At 41.2% G+C, this 21,613-nt stretch overlaps 1 protein-coding gene across 13 annotated transcripts in view; it reads right to left on the bottom strand.

Annotated features, from left to right (window-relative positions):
• The window catches only part of ank2b (ankyrin 2b, neuronal), an 882,930-nt gene that overhangs the window by 210,429 nt on the left and 650,888 nt on the right, over window positions 1-21,613 (bottom strand). For all 13 annotated transcript variants that reach the window (XM_041195707.1, XM_041195740.1, XM_041195679.1 and 10 more), the window contains 4 exons: window positions 20,368-20,565; window positions 16,833-16,931; window positions 14,997-15,095; window positions 4,167-4,364 (listed from right to left, as the gene is read on the bottom strand). In XM_041195707.1, coding sequence (XP_041051641.1) covers window positions 4,167-4,364; window positions 14,997-15,095; window positions 16,833-16,931; window positions 20,368-20,565 — 594 coding nt within the window. The remainder of the gene's footprint in view (window positions 1-4,166; window positions 4,365-14,996; window positions 15,096-16,832; window positions 16,932-20,367; window positions 20,566-21,613) is intronic.

The following is a 21,613-nucleotide window of genomic DNA, read 5'->3' as shown; positions in this document are numbered from 1 at the left end:
CTCTTTAGTTTCTGCGTCATTCCTTATTATGGAACCAAAAATGCCATCAGAATGTGCCCAGCTAAACTGCACATGGTGATGTGAAATCCATAAACAGGAGTATTTCTATGGCATACATGATGCTTAATGCAACAGAGGCCTGGGCTTGGATATTGGGTGTCTGATAGTGGGAGAATGTCTCCTTCAAAAGTCCTTGAACATGTCACCTCCCAAATCCATGTTCATCTTTCCTGGAATACCATGTTTGAATCCCTCCAGTCATGTTCCCATCCCTGCCACAGTACCAAAACTGCTTTTATCTAAGTCTCCTATGTGACTGTCACAAAGGTAAATTTTCCTTCCTCATCCTTCTTAACCAGTCTATAGCCCTTAACATAGTTGACCACACCACCTCCATCTGCTCCACTGCCTCCCCACTGTCATCCAGCTATGTTGGACTACTCTCACCTGGTTCCATTCTTATCTATCTATTGTAGCCAGAGAATCACCAGCAACAAGTTCTCCTCCCACTTCTGCACTGTTAAATCTGGTGTCCCCCAAGGATCTATCCTTGGCCTCTCTTATTTCTCATCTACATGCTGCCCCTTGGCAATATCACTTGAAAAAGGAGCATCAGTTTCCACATGTTCAGTACGACATAATCTCTACTGCACCGCCACTTCCATCAATTCCTCTGCTGTTGCTAAATTGCCAGACTGCTTGTCTGATACCCAGCACTAGATGAACAGAAATTTCCTCCAACTAAATATTGCAAAGACCAAAGCCATTGTCTTCAGTCCCCAGTACAAACTCCATTCCCTAGCCATCGACTCCATCCCTCTCCCTGGCAACTAACTGAGGCTGAACCAGATGGTTTGCAGCCTTGGTGTCATTCTTGACCCTGGGATGACCACATATCCACACTGTCACTAAGGCTGCCTATTTCCACCTTTGTAACATTGCCCAAATCTTCCCTAGCCTCAGCTCATCTGCTGCTGAAAAACTCATCCATGCTTTTGTTACCTCTAGATTTGATGATTCCAACGAACACCAGGCCATCCTCTGGGCCAGAATTTCACAGTCGACATGTGGGGGCGGGCCCGACACGCCGGCACGTAAAATGATGCGCAATGACGTCGGGCGTGTGTCCCGATGTCATTACGCTGCCTCGCGATGTTTTGTTTGGCTGGCGCGCGCCTGCCAATAATTAAAAGGCCTATTAAGGCACTAATGAATTTCAAATATACACTGCCCGGCCAACCTAACGGTTGGTGGGCAGGCAAAAAGGCTAAGCGGCCTTTACGTTTTTTAGGAAATCTCATCCATGAGCGGGATGAGGTTTCCTAAAGCTTTAACAAATTGAATAAAAACTTTTTACGAAAAATAAAAGCATGTCCCATCTCATGTGACACAGTCATATGAGGGGATATGAGTCATATGAGGGGATATGTTTCATTTAATTTTTCTTGCATGTATTTATTTTTTTTGAAAGCGCTTCAATCTCCCTGAAGCAGCTCCACACCTCAGGGAGATTGAAGCGCTCTTTCGTGTGCATGCGTGAAAAAGCGCTGGACCCGACTTTCCCTCCTCCCCCCGTCTGCACAAGTAGCGCTCGCTACTGCTCGTGTATTATGCAGAGCGCGCCTTAATTGGCCCACCCGTGTAAAATGGCGGTGTGGAGCTGATCGCAGGTGGCGGTCGGCTCTGCAACCGCCCCGCCAAGCCCGCCCGATACGGGAAAAATTCAGGCCCTGATCTATCACCCTTCGTCAACTTGAGACCCTCCAAAACTCTTACTTCACACCAAGTCCTGTTTACATATCACTCGGGTGCTCATTGACCTGCATTGGCTTCTGGTCAAGTAATGCCTCGATTTTAAAATTCTCATTGCCTAACGGCCTCGCCCCTCCCTATGTCTGTAATCTCCATAACCCTCCAAGGTATCTGTGTTCAATGAATTCTGGCCTCTTCAGCATCTTCAGTTTGAATTGCTCCACTATAGGTAGCCAGGCTTTCAGCTGCCTGAGCTCTAAACCCTGGAATTCCCTCTGTACTCCCCCGGCTTCTTTACTGTGCTTTTCTCCTTTAAGACACTCCTTAAAATCCACCTCTTTGGCCAAGTTTTTGGTGTGGCTTAGTGTCAAATTTCTTTTGGTAACACTTTGTGAAGCACCTTGGAATGTTTTACTACATTAAAGACACTATAAAAATACAACTTGTTATTGTTGACAGCAGCAACTAAAGGGCTTCCAACAGCCAGTTACCCTGCACGAGCAATCAAATTTGTCCACAATAACGTGAAACACATACCAATCTGATGCTTTCTGTTGTTTTTACGGTGATGGTTTTTGTGGCATGCAAGTGTCCTCTCTTGAAGCGGTGGCACATTTCATTAACATATTTAAATCAGGCTCCCACAGTATAATTGTCAGCCTGACTTAAAATTCACAGTTCCAAACGTTAAGTGTCTTTTAAGGCACTCCTTGAGGGCCAGGAGGAGCAGGAATGCTCACCCTGGCCCCTCAAGGAATCCTTTGGACCTGACTGGTCGATTCTGATCTTACTATGTCTCACCCCCTGTCGCTATCAGTGACCTCTCCCCATCCCCATAAGGCCCAATCTGCAGTCTGCCCACCTCCCAATTACTGGGCACCATCCCCATGGATCCTTTGCTGCAATCTCCTGCCATTGGGTTTTCTATCCGGGAGCTTGTCAGGTTGTCAGTTTGGCTGGCTGCCAGGTGGGAAATGGAGGAAAAAAAATATCATTAAGTCCCGTCTTTAAATTTGGTATGACCTCCTTGTCCGCTGTCTTGCCAGGTCCTTCAACCACTTTTGGCCTGACTCCCCCTCCCTTCCTAGAAATCTCAGGGTCTGAGGGCAGGATTTTCTTGTGGGCTCCTGAACCCTGTCATCAGGCTCAACTGGAGCTCAGAAGTTTGCACGGTGTTCCTCACCTGTGATGTTCCCCGCATTGGCAAATTATGGTTAGTGGCTTGCCAATTAAGGACGGTGGGCAGACTCTCAAAGCTAGAGGGCCAATCAGAGGCCCTCCAGTTTGAAAGCAGCATCAGTGAACCATGGCAGGTAAGGAAAATAGAGGGTGCCATAAAATGGAGATGCTCTCTCCTACATTTCCAAAGTTAAAATAATAAATTCCAACAGACTGGCCACCACTTTGGCCGGGAAGCAGCTAGGGGGAAGCCCCTCTACAGAGCGGCCTGCGGTTGCTGCTGAACCCAAGCAGTTCAGGAAGGCCTCTAAGTCTGCTTGGAGCGCTGGCCCCCAGGTCAGCTGCCAGGCAGTTAAACTATCCCTCATCACTTGCAGGGACCTGGAGGTCAACTGGAAAATCTCAGTCGGCTTTCAACAATTAGCCTTAAGTGGCCATTAATTAGCTGAATTGACTACCTGCTATTCATGGGCGGGTAGCCTTGCCATCTGCCCTCCCTCAACCCACCACTCTCAATCCCACCTCTGGGGAAATGACCCAGGGTGGGATGGAGCCAGGGAACCAGCACGTCGGTTAACAGCACTGTTTTTAGTGCCCGCCTGCCTCAGTTCCTGGCTCATATGAGGCCTTAAAATCCTGTTCTCAGTGTCTGGACTGCTCAGCCTACATTATGGGGCCTGCCATCTTGAAATGACAGGTGGAGCCTCGATGAGCCTTTCGTACAGCCAGTGTGTAGGCTTGCAGAAGATGAGACACTCCTTCATGCATTTCTCTGTATTCCAAGGCTGATAATAGAGAATAAGCACCTGATGTGCATCAGAGTTTCAGGCGACTGCCTTCATATTATTGGCCCCTATGAACATAGAACGCTCATGTAGTCTTAAAATCTACACAATGCTTTGTCAGACTCTAGGATAGACAAAAAATAATTTCTATATTGATTTCTATAATCAATCCTTGCACCAGGGTAATAAATATGAGGAAGAAATGAACTTGAACTTATTTGCCTCTCCATTTATTAATAATGGACTCCTCAATTTAATTTATTAAGTTTTTAACACTATTTTATAAAATTAGAACAAAAATGCAAAAGATTCACCCAGAGCAACAGGTAAAAGTAAAGGCACCAAACATTAGGCGTCTCAATTTCACAACATTCAAACATTTCTCTCTTCACAGTAATAAACGATAACACAATGGTAAATGTCTTTGACACAACAATGCTTTGCAGTTACCTTTGTGGCCACATTAACATTGGCATTTTTATCCATCAGACGTGAGACCATGTCCACATGTCCCTCCTGTGAAGCCAGGTGGAGGGGGGTCACTCCCTGCTTTGTTAGGGCATTCGTCTGAGCTCCATAATCTAATAAGGTGGTGGCAATCTCCATTTGGTTCTTCTTGGCAGCAATGTGCAGAGGTGTATAGCCATTCTGGAAAGGCACAAATTTAAAACCCGAGGCAGTTAGCTTTTACCAGTTTCTGATCAATGCTGAAATTTACTTTGCAAAATATTAGCTACAGGCAAATCCACCAATTATCTGTTCCTTAATTTGCTGACTGAGATTTAACTCAATTTATTTGGCTTTTAATTTAGATATTATTTACCAAATATAGTTTATTATTTTTTAACCATATGTTCTAAAATAAAACATTTTTACCAGTTCAATTTGCAACACTTTTCACTATCTGTATGCCTAAGACTGAACAGTGTTAGACATCCAATTACATTGCTAGAGAATGAGAGTTTAGTGTGGTACCTTCCATTCCATTAATCATGCCTACAGTAGTAGGTAGTTGTGTAACTACCTATATCACTGCATCTCCTTGACCCTTTGAAAAACCTTTTTTAGCTATCCATCTTCATTTAATTAGTTTTGGCATTCAATTTTATACTTGCTATGATTTGACTCAGTTGAAAATACATGTTCGCATTCTCATTACACCTAATAATCATCCTGGCAGATTGTGTATAATTAAAGCAGGAATCCATGGCAACTACAAAAAAAAATTATAAAACATGGCTTCAGGTTAAGGTTGTGACAAAAAATCACTTCTGTGTAAATTTAAAAAGGTAATGGTATTTTATAGGCACTCCTGTTACTTATTAATTTCAGTGCACCAACAGGGGAAAGGTTTGATGAGAGTTAAGGCTTAATGATCATTTGCACATAAGAACATAAGAAATAGGAGCAGAAGTCGACCAGATAGCATCTCAAGCCTGCCCCACCATTCAGTATGAGCTTCTGCCTCAACTCCACTTTCCTGCCCACTCCTCAGATCCATTGACTCCCTGAGAGACCAAGGGCTGGATTTTCCCATCCTGACACTGGATCGAACTATGTCATGTGGGCTTTAAAAATGGCCGATGGGATCTGATTCCCGCATTCCCGCCTCTATTCTCAGCATTAGCGATTTTCAGCAGTGCAGGATAAGGGGTGGGTTGCAAGTACACAAGCTGATGTGCCGATGTTGCTGGCACCATTGCAAAAGTGAGCTCAGAAGCGGTCGCAAAGCCGAACGCCACCCATGATCAGGCCCCAACATGGATTTCATTCTGGTTGGCTAAGTAACAGCTAGCCAATGTGAATTGCACACTGCAGCACTCAGCACTGCCAGGGGAAGGGCAGGAGGAGCATGGAAGTCTGCACATTTGCAGGGTTACGTGCAGTAAAACCTCCCTGAGGCACAGAGTTGCCTCAGGGAGCTGAAGATTTTTAACAATAAAAACAAACGTATTAAATATAATGAAAACATATCCCCTCATGTGACTGTCACATGAGCAGGGACATGTTAAATATAAGTGTTAAAAGTTTTAATTTTTTTTAAATCGCTTGTCAAAACCTCAGCCAGCCCGTGTATGAGGTTTCACCAAAAATGCAAAAGCTGCTTGGCCTTTTTGCCCAAACAGTTGGAAGGGAGTGAAAAATTCGAGTCTATTGGGCTCTTAAGGGCCTTAATAGGTCGCTTAATTAATGGCGGGTGCAGCTCAGACTCCTATGCACACGCACCGACCAAAATATTGCGCGAGTGCGAGATGAGGTCAGGACGCTTGCCGACATCATCGCACACCATTTTACACTCGTTCAGGTCAGGCATGCGCCCGCCAATGATCGAAACATTTTTTCCCTTGGGTGTGACACCTTATCAAATGCCTTTCTGGAAGTCTAAGTATACTAAATCTATTGGCCCTTTTTGTTTATCCTACTGGTGTCATCCTCAAAAAACAGTGGTAAATTTGTCAAACATAATTTACCTTTTGTAAACCCATGTTGACTTTGTCTGATTACATGGGGCAGGATTTTATGCTCAGTGTGCGGGCGCGGCCCGACACGCCGGAATGTAAGATGATGCATAATGACGTCGGGCATGTGCCCGAAGTCGGCTACTTGCCCGCCGATAATTAAAGGGCCAATTAAGGCCATTAACAAGATAATTAAATTCAACTTTACGCTGCCCGTCCAACCTAACAGTTGGCAGGCAGGCGAAAAGGCCAAGCGGCCTTTACATGTTTTAGGAAACCTCATCCATGAACGGGATGAGGTTTCCTAAAGCAAATAAAATTTAAGTAAAAACTTTATTTTGGAATTGAAAACATGTCCCATCTCAGCTGACACAGTCACATGAGAGGACATGTTTTATTAAATTTTTACTGTCATCATTAATTTTTTTAAAAAGCTTTTCAATCTCCCTGAGGCAGCTCCATGCCTCTCCCTCCTCCCCTGCCCGCACAGGGAGTGCTTAGTGCTGCCGCTCGCAATCCACGCAGGGCGAGCCAATTCCATGAAAGCACGGAGTGGAGCCAATTGAGGGTGGCAGTCAGTTGCCCGACTGCCCCCGCCGAGCACCCCCACCAAGGGAAAAATCTTGCCCACGATTTTCTAAGTGCATAGTTCTGATTTCCTTAATAAGAGAATCCAGCAATTTTCCGGATGACTGATGTAAGGCGAACTGGCCTTTAGTTCCCAGCTTTCCCCTGTCTCCTTTCTTGAATAGAGGTTACATTTGATGATTTCCAATCTGCTAGGAGGGTTCTAGAATCTAAGGAATATTTAAAAGCCTGAACCAGTGGATCCACTATCTCTGTAGCTATCTCCCTTCAAACTCAAGGATGGAGGTCGTCAGGTTCTGGGGATTTGTTGGCTTTTAGTCCCTTAAGTTTCTCCAATACTTTTTCTTTGCTGCTATCAGTTATCTTAAGTTCCTCGCTCCTATCAACGCCTTGGTATCCCTCTATTTCTGCTCTGCAATTTTTGTCTTCTGTGCAGATAGACACAAAATATTTGTTATGCGTCTCTGCCATTTCCTCATTCCACATGATAATCTCTCCTGTCTCTGCCACTAAAGGACCAACATTTACTTCAGCTACTCTTCTCCTTTTTATATACTTGCAAAAGCTCTTACAATCTGTTTTTTATATTCCTGGCTAGTTTATTCTCAGTGATTTTATTTTTCCCCTTGATTTTTCAAGTTCTTGGTCACCCTTTGCTGGTTTCTAAAACACTCCCAAACCTCAATTTTACCAAAATTCTTAGCAACAATATAAGCCTCTTCTTTAATCTCAGGCCATCTTAAACTTCCTTAGTAAGCCTCAGATAATTTGAATTGTTTCCTTAAATTTTTCCTACTGTTTATCTACTGCCATACTTTTCAGCCTACTTACCCAATCAACCTTAGCTAGTTCTGCCATTGTGCCTATGTAATTGACTTTGTTAAAGTTAAAGGTTCTTGCTTGGGACTAGAGTATGTCGCTTCCAAATTTAGTATCTTAATAACTTCAATCAATTTGATTTGTCCAGTCTATACGAAGATTAAAGTACCCTGCAATTAATACATTACCTTTGTTACAAGCTCCAATTATGCCTTGATCAATGCTCTGTCCAATGGTATAATTACTGTTTTGGGGGCCTATAAACTGCTCCCATGACTGATTTCCGACCCTTATTCTTCCTAATCTTCATCAATACTTCTGCAGAGCATCACTCATGTCAGTGATTCACACTTCCTGATCCTTTGAGCCAAGATCCTTTCTCACTACTGTCCTTATGTTATCCTTTACTTTCAGGGTGCCTCCTGCTCCTTTTCCATGCTGGCTGTCTTTTTAAAATGTTGTGTACCCTGGAATATTTGTTACCAATCTCGGTCACCTTGTAACCATGAGCTGGATATTCAAAGGGCTGCAGGATGGGGGCCCGGTGTGAGTATGATTTCTAAATCATAGTCTCTGGGATCATCTTGGGATCCCAGCACTTCGAGGACAGCTTTTAATTTTCAAAGGGCCGGTGGAGGGAGCGAACAGGAAACCCATTCACCATTGATTAACAGCCTTTAAGCTCATTAAGGAGCATGTTCCAGTGCTGAATGGAATCTTAATGCACAGCTTCTGGGTTTGTTGTGCGGCCAATTAAGATTTATTTGTCTTTGTTTCAAAATTGTTTTTTAATTAATCTACATGCACCAGTGCTAACACCGGACCTTAATTTTGCCTCCCAGAGGTGCTCAGTGCTACTAACTGAGTGCCAAGTTTACCTCCTGGCCAACGAGACCATTTGAATTTAAAAGTAGTGTCGTGAGAGTGGCGCAACTGAGGTGTGGGCTTGGGAACCAGAATTCATCAAGTGTTTGGGTTCCCAAACCTGCTTTGAAAATCTTCTTCCATGCCTCTGTAATAGCAATTAACTCTAAAATGTTTATCTCTATTTGTGCCATCTTCAGATAAAGAGCCATTAATTTAAATTTTTTTACCACTATTCTTTGCATGGACCTTATTCACTGATGCACTATTACCATTAACCTCTCTACCCCTTCCTGTCCTAGTCTTCTTGTTTTTACCCAGATTGCTACACTACTCTATTGCTATGACTTTTCTCCTTAAATTTCTAAATCCCACTTTACCTGACACTCTCCTAATTCCTGTTAGTTTAAAGCCCTTTCCTCAGCCCTAGTTACATGATTCACCAGGACATTAATCCCAGCCTGTTTTAACTGGTGCCCATCCCAATGGAACAGCTTCTTCTTTCTCCAGTACTGCTGCCAGTGCCCCCATGAATCAAAAACCTTTCTTCCCACATCACTCTTTGTGCCGTGTGTTTAATTCTCTAATCTTCTTGAGCCTATGCCAATTGTAGGTCTGGTGACAATCCAGAGATTATTACCTTTGAGGTTCTGTATTTTAATTTGGATCCTAAATCCTGCAATTCTTTTCGCAGAGCATCATTCATGTCAGTGGTTCACATGTGAACCACAGCAACTGGATCGTGTCCTTTCCATTCCAAGTTCATCTCCAGCAGCAAGAAGATGTCCTTAATCCTGGCACTGAGCAGGCAACGCAAACTTTGGAGCTCCCAGTTGTGGCTCCAGAGAATAGCATTTTTCCCCCTGACTATAGTGACCCTGATCACTACCACATTCTTTCCACTCACTCCACTTGCACCATGTGCTATGATTAGCTTGCTCACCCACACTGAATCCTTGATCAAATAACAAATATCTCGTCCCTGTTTGTCAAAAGTCAAGGGTTGTGGCTCCTCCATCATGACATGCTGCTTCTCCCTACCTACCTGACTTATAGTCACACCCTCCTATCTCTGACCACTGACCAACTCTAAAGTTCTACACAACCTAAGGAGTGTGACTTCCTCCTGGAACCAAGTGTCCAAGTAACTCTCCCCTTCCCTGATGCCTGCAATGTCTGCAGCTTGGACTCCAGCTCAACAACTCTGAGCCAAAGTTGCTGCAGACACTTAGCGTAGATATGGTTGTCGAGGACTGAAATGTTCTCCACACCACCTACCCTGCCGTGTCTGTTGCTTATTTATTTATTTGATTAGTTAACTAGTTATTACTATAGTAAATAATAAGTTACAGTCTCCTAGCTCAGAAACAAAACTAAAGGAGTAGGAAGAATAAGAAGCAGAAGAATATAAAAAAAGAAGCAGCACTTCCTTCCCTCCACAAAGTCATGTTAGCCTGGATTTTCTGATTGGTGACATTTTAATGTTGCCAGTAGCCCATTTATTTTAAACATGTTAATGTTAACATTAGATATTGCATTGCAGAAAATGTAGGCACATTATGTTTCAGAACCTAGCTTTAGCAGTGTACCAAGCAAGGGTGATGACAAGTATTGGAAGGTCAGCCATTTGGTGCAAATTGATTCGAAGATAACACTACTACGGGCCAACATCCTGAAGGATGAATTTAAGGAAAGTTTCTTAGGTAATGAAACCTGGTACATTGATGTGAATGCTGTTATGGTTTGTGTTATGGAACATGACTGTAGAGAGCTAGGGTTGGATGTTAGGGTTGCCTACAAACAAGAACAGGGTTATATGAACAGACAGGGATTTCAAAATTTCCATGTTACTTCTAACCAGATCTCTTAACTTCTGACCAGAGCTCAATTCAACTACAAATAATCCTCCTCTTGGTTATCTTTCTAACTATGCTTTTAAACTTCAATAAACACAGATCAAATTATTTGAGAATAATGAATGTCTAATATTACCACCAAATCATGGATAATGTTCTTTACTACGAGATTTCAAACCCAAAGGTGCACATTGTACATCTATAAATATTATTTAAACAAGTACTGGTCCCTAAAAAAAGAATTGCTGGTAACTACCAACTAAAAGAAACAGAATATTCATGTATCAGCCAATAATAGACCAGACCAGTTTCTTTTATTAATACGTTTCTATTGCCTCACGGAGATAATCTCGACCTGTCTTCGCTTTCAGGTTTTCAAAAAAACCATTTGGGCATTCGACAAATTATTTTTCTTCCTTCCTTCAAAAAGGGGCTTTGTTTATTTCATTAAAAGATTTAGTGGCAGAATCTTGTTGAGGAGTCAGAGGTCTCGCTTGTCGACTGGAGAGTCAGTGTGCTGCCTCTTTTTGGGAAGGCCCACCGAACCACAAGCCAATCAGGTGGTGGCGAGGCCAGTGGTGGGCCATCCCTTCATTCAAGACTCCGGGGGCGGACGTCTTGCCTACCAAAAGTTGCTGGCCAATCAAAGGCTGGCAACTCTTGTGCTCAGCAGCGCCACTGGGGAGCCCTGGCTGCTGCCAAAAGTACAGGCAGCAGAGTCCCAGGATCGTGGACAATCCAGACAACAGGTAAATAATGTGGGGGATGGGGCGGAGGTAGAGTTTCATGGGGTTGGGGTCATGATGAGAAGGATGCGAGGAGCGGGTTTGGCAGCAACAGCAGGAGGGTGGCTCTCAGCACCTTCCCCTTCCCCAGTGTCAAGTCCCTTGATCAGGCACTGAGTGCCTTTGATCAAGGGACCTCCTCCAGGGAGTGACAAGCTGGCCATATGGTTTTAGCTGCCATGCATACCACATGGCGATGGGCCTGCCTGCAGCTAGGTTAATACTAGCAGTGGCAGGATGAGGCCTTTAAGTGGTCATTAATTGGCCACTTATGGGTCTCAATTGGTGGCGAGGCAGGAATGTCAACCATGGACCTTCCTACCCAGAACTTAATTCTGGCAGAGGCGGAAAGGCAGTGAGATTCAGGTACACCACCATCCTGTCTAATTAAATGCCCTTCCCACCTCCAAGTTTACCACCAGGGACAGCAGAAGATTTCACCCATTAAACGTTCCAGTTCCCAGTTCTAACAACCCAACCTTTTATATAGACTTGCTGTTTGTTTCCACCATTTTCAGTTTCTGTTTTGGTTTGCAGCATTTAATGTTTTTTATTTGAACTAGACAAGGCCAGTAGTGCTCAGTGTTATATTTAACTCATGGAGACCTAAGCTAACTTTCTATCCAGGATTCAATGCTGCTTAGTTCTGACAATTCTCGTAAAGACCAGTGTGTTTCTGTACAGTACACAAGAAAGCTGTGTTGACCAAGTAGGAATGAGGATTATGTATGCAGCTGGTATAGCTGAAGGAATTCCTCTATAGATTAGGATTGTAGAAGCAGTGGTCTGTATATCCAGCACTTTCTCTGAGGGGAGAAGATTTGACTTTGAGCAGTCAAACTCGACTAAAATAGTAAAACACAAAGATTCCTATTTTCACCAATGTTGGGACAAGTGAAACATTACACCAATAGCTTCTACTGCACTTTTTGCATTCGTTCTTGGGACGTGGGCGTCACTGGCTAGGCCAGCATTTATTACTCACCCCATCCCTAATTGCTCTCATTGAGAGGGCATTAAGAGTCAACCACATTGCTATGGGGCTGGAGTCACATGCAGGCCGGACCAGATAAGGACAGCAGATATCCTTCCCTAAAGGACATAGGGAACCAGATGGGTCTTTACAACAATTGGCAATGGTTTCATGGTCATCATTAGACTTTTAATTCCACCATCTGCCATGGTGGGATGCGAACCCAGGTCCTCAGAGAATTACCTTGGGTCTCTGGATTACCAATCCACTGACAATACCATTATGCCACCGCCGCCCCATCAAACATCAAATGTGCTACAATTATTCAAACTTTAAAGGAATAATGTTCCAGAGACATTTTTCCAGATATCAATGGAATATTGGCCTGTAACTCAGGACGGCTGGAATCAAAGGGGAGAAAGTTCTGCGTCAGCTGTACGGAGCCTTGGTTACACCCCATCTGGACCTCAGGAGGGATATATTGACCATGGAGATGGTGCAGTCATGATTTAGTAGAAATATACATGACTTGAAGGGTTAACTTATGAGGACAGGTTACATAAACCTGGTTTTTATTCCTTAGAGTTTAGAAGGCTGAAGGATGATGTAATCAAGGTATTTAAAATGATGAACAAACTCAATAGGATAGATACAGGGAAACAATTTCCTTTGAAAACCAGGACAGGGAGGTATTATATAAAAATTAGCATCCTTCAGAAGTGAAATCAGGAAGTTGCTTCCACATGAAAGATAGTGGAAATCTGAAATTCTCTTTTCCAAAAAGCTGTGGATGTTGGGTCAACTGAAACTTACTAGACTTGAGATTTTGGGCTGGATCTTTATAGTCCCGATTGGGAAAAAACAGAGACTGGACCAGAAAAAAACATGGCCACCGAGTGTGATGGCTGGAGGTCCCACCTCCATTTCTGCCATTGCCTATTTTCACAATAGCAGGGGTGGGAGCAGGCCCCAGAACCCACTGGTTCCTATTAAGGTGGCAACAGACAACTTTGTGGGCTTATTAAGAGCCCACCCCAAGTAAGTTTTATTTTAATTTTCTGGGGAGCAGCTGGACTTTAGCATCTGATAAGGTTTTTACCAGCTGCATGGAGGCATGAACCATTGATTGGAGGTGGGAGGAGCCTAAAATGTAAGTAAACTGGTTTTGCTTCTTTTGGTGTTCATCATTAAATCATGTAGCTTGAGTTCTATTTGTATTCATTAAGGTGGGTCTTAATGATGAGTTAAAATAATCTTAAAGATGAGTGTTCAGATGAGCTAAAAAAGCTCATCTAATGGATGTATAGGTCGAATACATTTCATACTACTGAAAGGGTAGTCTGTATGATAACTGCGTAAATTGTTCATCTTTCCCATTGCTTTTATGTATTTAGTCTGGACATCTGTTGAGATGGCAGTTCTGAAGTCCTTTTGTTTACACTATGAGTTTTATGGGCTCTTGGCTGCAATTGAACTGCCTAATTGTTTCACAAGTGCTTAACTTTGTTTACACATTTGTTTTGAAGTAACTGTTTCATTACTCAGGGAGTTTTAATGGCTATTCAATGGCTTTCAACTTTATTAATAGGGCTTATGAGCTCTGTTCATAAAGTGGATAATGGATGAAGGGGATGAGAGTGAGAGATTGAAGAAGTGAGGGTAAGAGGGGTGAAGTAGGTGAGAGGGTAAGGGTGATGAGGAGAAGGAGTGAGGGAGTGAGGAGATAGAGTAAGGGGGGGGAGGATTAAAGTGGTCAGAAGGTTCAACTTTATACAGATGATCCACTGATTACCTTGGAAGCACCGGGCCAAAGATTGTTTTTGGGAACTTAGGCGGGGCTTTAACCTGCCCGATCTGGACTCAGCCACCTCCACTGCCGCAGGCCTGTCTCCAAGCTACCTAGGGCCTGGACCCCTGGAAAAACCCACTTTTCGGCAATCTCAAGACAGAGGCGTGATAGTGATGGTACAATTAGTCCTATCTCCTGACACCCACCCCTGCCATGAAAATCTGACCCCTTCTACCTGGTAAGTGCATCGAGGAATATGGATCAAAAGTGAGGAAACAGAACTGAAATACAGAGCAGCAAATCAAGCGGAGGTGGCTGAATGACTCCTGTTTTTATTCTTCAATCTTTGGATTTCAATTCAAATAAATTAAGATCAAGCTAGAGGATAAATTAATGGAAGCATTAGTTGCAGGTGATCCATTTTCTCTGTGGCATGGCTAGGAATGTTGTGCTATTTATCCTGTTTGCAACAGTGCAGCAAAAACAGCACAAAAATGTTTTGTTTTCAAATCATATCTGAGTTTTAGCAGGGACGGTAGCATCAAGTGACTTAGGGTTATACGTAGCATGTAGATTCATAAAGTTGTAGCACGGTTGCTCTAACGTTTTTGATTGCCATTAATATCTACATTATAAGATCCTATCTTTTGCAACTAGTCATATTCCAGTCAAGCATAGTAATTGATACTTTTATTCAACACGTCAAAACTTAACAATTGATTCAAGAAATAAAATATCAAAGTAGCGTTTACTAATTGTGTCTTATTTTGCAAATTGTTACAGTCATTGAAGTCCAATCTTCAGATAAAAATTAACTGCAGAACAGCAGTCAAGAAGAGATGCTATGCCACACTGTTGTTTTGCAAATATACCATTTGAATATACAATCCTGCAGAACATTTCACAGCTGCCCTTATATGATGACATCATGATGGAGAAAATGCTACACATTTTCAGTTTTCAAGGAATTTTTCATACAGGCTTTAATTTATATGCCAAAGGTTTATCCATTTAAATGTTAGCAAGAATCTCTGCATTAAAATACAATTGTTAGTTATTTGTCTGTTAAACTCAAAAACATCAAACCATCTACAGCATTTTGTTTTGAGGTTACTGACAATTATTATTCTCTTGTAGCAATTAATACCTTGGCAGAGGCATGGGGAGAGGCACCTTTCTCCAGCAACAGCAGCGCCACCTTCTGGTTGTCATAGTGAGCAGCAACATGGAGTGGGGTTAGGCCGTTCTGTAAGAATTCGTCTTTGTTAATAAGTGCTAGTGCTGTTCTTAAAGAAATGTGTGTTAGCAAACCACAAATACAGAAAATTGAAGCTGCAAGCAGTTCTTGTCTGTACAAAAACATCAAAAATGGAAAGGTGAGTGTCAAAGAAAGGAGCTAAAGCAGATCCTACAGCATCGTGATCAACTGCCATGTCTAATGGCTTCTATACACAATAACAAACTGAACTTCCATTGTATTCCAACAGTCAGGAAATTTTCATAATTTGAATGATGATTCAATAAATTGTAAAGGTATCTTTTATGCACTAACAAGATTTTGATCTTGCTTTATTCCAAATTGTACAATTGGAATGAAGCAAGATCAAAATCTTGCTAACCCAGATGCTGTGATTGATGTAGTATCAACAATTGAGGCAGTTTTACTCAGTGCTAAAACAAAACACCAGTTGAACAATTTTGTGGCACTAATACTTAGGTACAGTAGAATGACTACACATGGCACCAAGTGCCCATTTCCTCGGCAACAAATAAACAGACTTCAGGAAAGGCAGTGCTGCTGTTCAGGTCCATCCCTCTACTCCTGCCGAGTAAGGGACAGCAACAAAAAGCACTGTTGTGAGCAGTTGTCTTTGAAGGAATATTCTTGTCTCACACATACTTCAAGTAGTCAAGTTTGGAAATCCCACAATGCAACAAATGAGAGGATGTTGCTGTGGGGGCTCTGCATTGCATGTGCTGAGTGGAAATAGTAATTAACAGAAATGCGAAGAGTGTATAATTTGCCTTCAAGTATTCCATTTCTAGACCTTGCCCATTCTGTTTGTTGGATGATAAATCTTCAAACAGAAGTTAGTCATTGTTCCTTCTGTTTTTAAGGGAATAAATTATAAAACAGAAGACTATATTTTCACCCTGGAATCACCAAGTAAATTTAATTTGCCTCCTGCTCACAAGTGCAAACAGAATATAGGTCAACAACTGTGAAGCAGCTGAATCACCCCCCTTGCTACCCTGAAAACAGGAAGTTAGTGTTTCAGGTATGCAAAGGGGGTCAGGGTGGCCAACAGCAGTGCCGGATGTTAATTTTTTATTCTTACCATGCAACAATCTCTCTCCCGATGGCAGGAATAAGAAAACCACATCGCATCACGGTATAAGCAGAAGTTTTTTTGTGATGTAAAAACCTTCTGTGGAACAGCTGCTTAAAATTGGGTGAGGCATTTTCTTTTGGAATATTTGGCATACAGAATGGACAGCAGCAGGCAGAATATAAGAGGAGCACATTACCAAGATGGAAACATGAATCAGAACTCATCTCTAGTGATTCATGCAGAAATCCGGGAAGGTGCTGTGAGAGCAGAAGTACTTTAGGTTTGGAAAGCACAGGGATGAGGGAAAAGGACTACGCAGGTAATATTTTGACATGCAACAAAGGTAGTTAGGTCAAGCTACTAGAAAAATAGGTTCAATTGCAGTGACATTCAATATTTTCTGTATTTTGAGTATCAAATTTTTCTTCAGTGGCCTGGGAGACCATAATTTTTATAAATTTTGGAATCCACGTGTAATGTTTTATGCATAAACCAATGCAATTATGAATCTTCTAATTAGAAACTGTAAATTGCTTTTTGTTGCCCAAAATTTTAGATGGCCAGAATTGTGTTAGTTTTATCTTCTCATGGTAGACAAAACTAATAGCATATATCCAGACTGAACTTTTAAAAGTTCAATAGTAACTTGCCTTGCCAGCAGAATCTGGAGAAGCAGCGCGTTGCAGAAGGAGTTTTGCCACATCTAGACTCCCGTACTTAGCTGCGACATGTAGCGGGGTAAATCCCTTCTGCGTTAGGGGACAGAGGAAACACAACTGCTACTTAGTTAACAAGCATGCATAGAATACAGTATAAATAAGGAACAGGGATACAATAATACTGTATAACACTCGTGAAAAATATAGGCAGGTGTACACAATGGTGAAATAGTAGTAGTTTTACCATACATGATGACTTTTCTCAAGTGAAATTTTGGGACAACATTTCTTGGGAAATCTTGGAATACAATGTATAATTCTTTGAGTGAGGATGGCTTGGTAATTTAACTATCCAAAACAGAAGAGTTGGTAATGGACACTGCTTCTACAAAAGCGTGTGATCTGGCAACTAGGTGGATATTTTTCCCTTTGTTCATGGGTTGCCTTTAAAACATATGTATTCATTTTAACATGGCATATTTTTTATACGTGGCAGAAATGGAAAATGTCACAGACAGCATCAAGATATGATAAATATTACCACTTGAGGAGTTTGTCATAACCCATAAGAGTACATCTCTTATGTACTAGCTGCTTAGTGTTAGTTCTGGAGAGATTTATTATATTGTAGCATTTCTCCATTAGATAAACTATATTACTAAAATTAGAAAGTCTACCAGAAGGAGATGGACTCATAATGAATGTTGTGATACCTTTCCAAAGATTCACTATTGTGCAAGTGAGGAGGGTTGTTAGCCCTTATGTGACTGAGTCTCAATGTCACTTGTCGCATTAAAGGATGTTTGCACTAAAAAGAACGGAACTGAAGCATGTTATTCTGAAATATATAGTGGGGAATGTATGGATTCCAGTTGAAACAAGATTATTTTCAAAAGGTCTAGGCTCTTTGAGGACATTAGTTGAAGAAGAGTGAGTTAACTGAAAGAGACTATCAATATAAATGGTTTAACGATATGTCTGATTCAATTGCTTGTTTTTATTGGACAAATGACCAGTGGCTTGTTTGGAATATAAAGTTATCAATACTGTGCTCATGAAATATTCAGTACATTGAAATTTGTAAATGAATACACCTGCTTTGTCTACTAGTTCTTTCTTTCATTTTTTTTCTGATTCTTTATTCCCTTCTGTTTCTCTGGGAGTAATTTAGCCAAGTTCTGCTCCTGGCATTGAGCCTTAATAGGCCTGCATGCTGTTCAGGGATAGGGATAGGGATGATTTGAAACTTGTATTCGTGTGTGTGTGTGCGTACATATATGCGTGCGTGTGTGTGTGTGTGTGACTGCTGGCTATGACATATAGTTTGCTGCTTGGGAAAGGAACAAGATTGATTTACTACTTGATAATTATCAAATTTACATAGATAGTTGATATGTTCTTGTTCCATATACCTTACTTCTCAGCATGACTTTGGAAGGTTCCAGCAGTAATGGATGATTTGTAAACATTTGAGAAAATCAGTATTGGCCAGAAAACGTACAACTTTGGAGTTCTGTACAGATTTATCTGCACCTTACTTAGCACAGAACATTAACTTCTAAAATATGGGGCCAGAATTTGATGTCAAAATAACAGCAAGGCTAATGGCATTCACTGTTAATCATGGGTAGCTGGTACAGCAACTTCGGGCAAGAAGCAGATGTGCAGTTAAATCTGAATATCTAAAAGCTGCTGACTGAGTTGTGCCGCTCTGCCTTTAGCTTTGCAAAAATGCATCTCATATTGAGTCCCTCTTTTTTTGGAACTTGCTGTATTTGTCTATTAAACTTATCAGAGAAAGTTAAGTCTTGTCATAACAAATGAAAGCATCCTTTTAACAATGTGGTAAGCAATAATTACTGCTAATCAAACTTTCTGGCATCAAAAATTAACTATTACGAGCGTGGAATTGCATTCCTTGAAGTTTTGATTTCTTCAAGATCTTAAAAATACCAAATTTAAAACTCAAAATTATTTTTCTTACTTTTCCTTTGTCTCTTTTTTCTCCCTTTTGCCCTTCGTTTCTCTTTCTGTACCTGGTTGACATTGAATTCCACCCCTTTACTTAACCCTCCTCACCAGGCATTCCTATGTTTATTTCCCAATCGTTAAATCTGATTGGTTAAAGGGATATCATGTCGATTGCACTGTTCACACATCCTGGGTGTCCTGTTTCCTTGTTGTATTATTACCAGCCCACATTTTCAGCAACATTGTGGGGAAAAAACAAAAACTGAACTGAAGAGTGGATGGGCACATCTAACAAAAAGCATTAGGTGCCCTGTTACATCAAATTCTGGCCCATTATGTTGTTTTCTATTTAATATACTTTTTATAGTATTTCACCATGAATCCAATATAGCTTTATAGTCAAGAGCTGATCAATTTTGGAGAAGTAAACAGCTATGACAAATAATCACGGTAGTGGAAGAACCATCCCTCTCATTTTATTCTTTCTCTATGCTGCAATTAATATATTGGTATCCATTTTACATCCATCATCTAAGGATAAGCATCAAGCACCTGAAATGGATCTATTTAGTTGTTTCAAATTTTGATACACCCAACCTCATAAGAAAATTGCACTTGTGCAGTAGGATTATTTCCCTTTTTTGTCTGGCCAGCCAAAGATTTATTCTATTTTGTTAGTATTTTTGCCAGCTTTTACCTCTGGGGATTCAGTATCGATTAAGCCAGGCGGAATGATGAAAAGTCAAACCTTCCTCATATGTTGAAAACTTGTACATAGAACACTTTTGGCACTCAGTACAACTGGAAACAGGCCAGCTGCAAACAGCTACCTTGAAACTGGCAATTGTATTTAGATACTCAGCATGGAAGACGGAAAATCACCCTGGGCTGCAGGTGTTCTGCTGAGACTGGGGAAAGTGGTGGATTAAAAAAAAAATTAAATCACCTAATTTAACTTTCAACTTCTCATAAACAGTTCCCCAACTTAAACTGAAAGACATCTGTCCTATAATGAAATAAAGTAAGAAAGAGTATTGGCTTGAAAGTGGGAAGAAATCTGCACAGTTGGTAGAAGCAATAAATTGGTAAAAGAAACAGTTGAGAATTATAGATGAAGAGATAAACAGTTTATTACAATCTGGTGAGTTTCTTTGCTTTACAGCAAGTGACTGGCAAATCAGTAAGGAGAATTTTCCAATTTTATAGTGGAAGAAACTTATTATAGGATTGGAGGGGGTGGGGACAGAGAGAGGTGGCTACATGTAAAGCGGAACAATGTTTAATTTCTCAGCAGCATCACATATAATTATGATATCCAGAAAATATGTATCGAATAGAGTTTTTGCTAACCTCAAGCTGACAAACCAGGACAATCATTCAATAAAGAAAATTAAAGCTGGAACCAGGATTCAACATATAGAAGTTTGAACATGTCACCAGAGGGCTATGAAAACCATGTTTTACCTTTGTTATAAACAGTCGCTTGTTCCTATTATGTTGCAAATCAATATTAGTTCAATATTTCTCCATCTCCAACAAACAAATAACCTCTTACCTTTGTGGCTAATGAGTGTGAAGCACCTGCCTCAAGCAAAATGGAAGCCACATCTTCCTGCCCCTCCCTGGCAGAAATATGAAGTGGGGTGTAGCCATTAGTGGTGCAAGCATCTGGAAAAGCCATATGCTGTAACAGCAGCTGCACAATCTCAGTTTTACCCAACCTTGAGGCAATGTGTAATGGTGTCTGATCCTCCTGGGGGAATAAAATGGAATAAATACAAAATATTTCTTGTCCATTGCAGCTTTGTCTACAGAATTCCAAGCAGGACCACACCATCTTCAGCTTTCTGCCTTAAGCAAATTTGGAAACCAATTTAAAAACAATCATTTTAGTGATCATCCAATAAAAATAGTATTTGAAAAAGTCTGGAGTAATTTTCCATAGATATGTTCAAAAAGATGACTACATTTGTAATACAAAGACAACAGTTTTGAATGAACTCCATCTACCGTCTGGCAAACCAGTGTTTGCAACAAAAGCTGTATATAAAAGGGTTTAAAACTTAATACCAACTTCTGGTCAATCCATGGAAATGTAAATTATCAATAGTAGTCAGGTTTCAATGCTGTCTTTGGAGCCCCATTTGAACATTAAAGAAGAAGCCCACCAATTTCCAGCAGGTATCCTGTCATGAGCTCAAACATTCCTAACTGTTCAAATGAAGCAGGTCATTAGTGAGAAAGCCTCGTGGCTAATTTTAACTGCTGTCTGCCTGACTTCTGTCAGGAGCACAAGGTTAAAATATGACATTCAGTCTTCACTGCTCTGCCAGATCTTGGCCTGGTTTCTGATAGAGAACTTTATAGGAATGGTGTACTGCAAATTCAATTTCCTGTCCTGTTATCTATTTCCAGAAGTTGTCTTTTATTGAATCATTATTGATCATCAGTGACTATATATATTCACAGCCAAGACTCTACCAAGGGTGAAGGGTAAACCAGGGTGAAGGGAAGAGAGTCAATAATGGAAACTTAATTGGGAGAAATATAAATTTCAGAAGATTGTTCATATTCACATCGACTCTTCTCATCTGTAAGGCAACTTTAAATTCATTCACAAAATAACATACAATTTGGAGATGAATGGGGCTAATTACCCTCATTTTCAAGTAATTGTCAGATACCACTGAGTCTGTCTTTTGTTGAAAAGATGTCTTCTACATGTTACCCATTGTATCAGTCATAGTGTGCTTTATTAGTGCCAATTTCATATTGAGCCATCTGTTGAAATTGCACTTAGC

This window comes from Carcharodon carcharias, chromosome 1, assembly GCF_017639515.1.
Source record: "Carcharodon carcharias isolate sCarCar2 chromosome 1, sCarCar2.pri, whole genome shotgun sequence".
In the NCBI taxonomy this organism is placed as follows: Eukaryota; Metazoa; Chordata; class Chondrichthyes; order Lamniformes; family Lamnidae; genus Carcharodon; species Carcharodon carcharias.
Note: the sequence above shows the minus strand (reverse complement) of the source record. Positions and strands in the feature narration are given on the sequence as shown.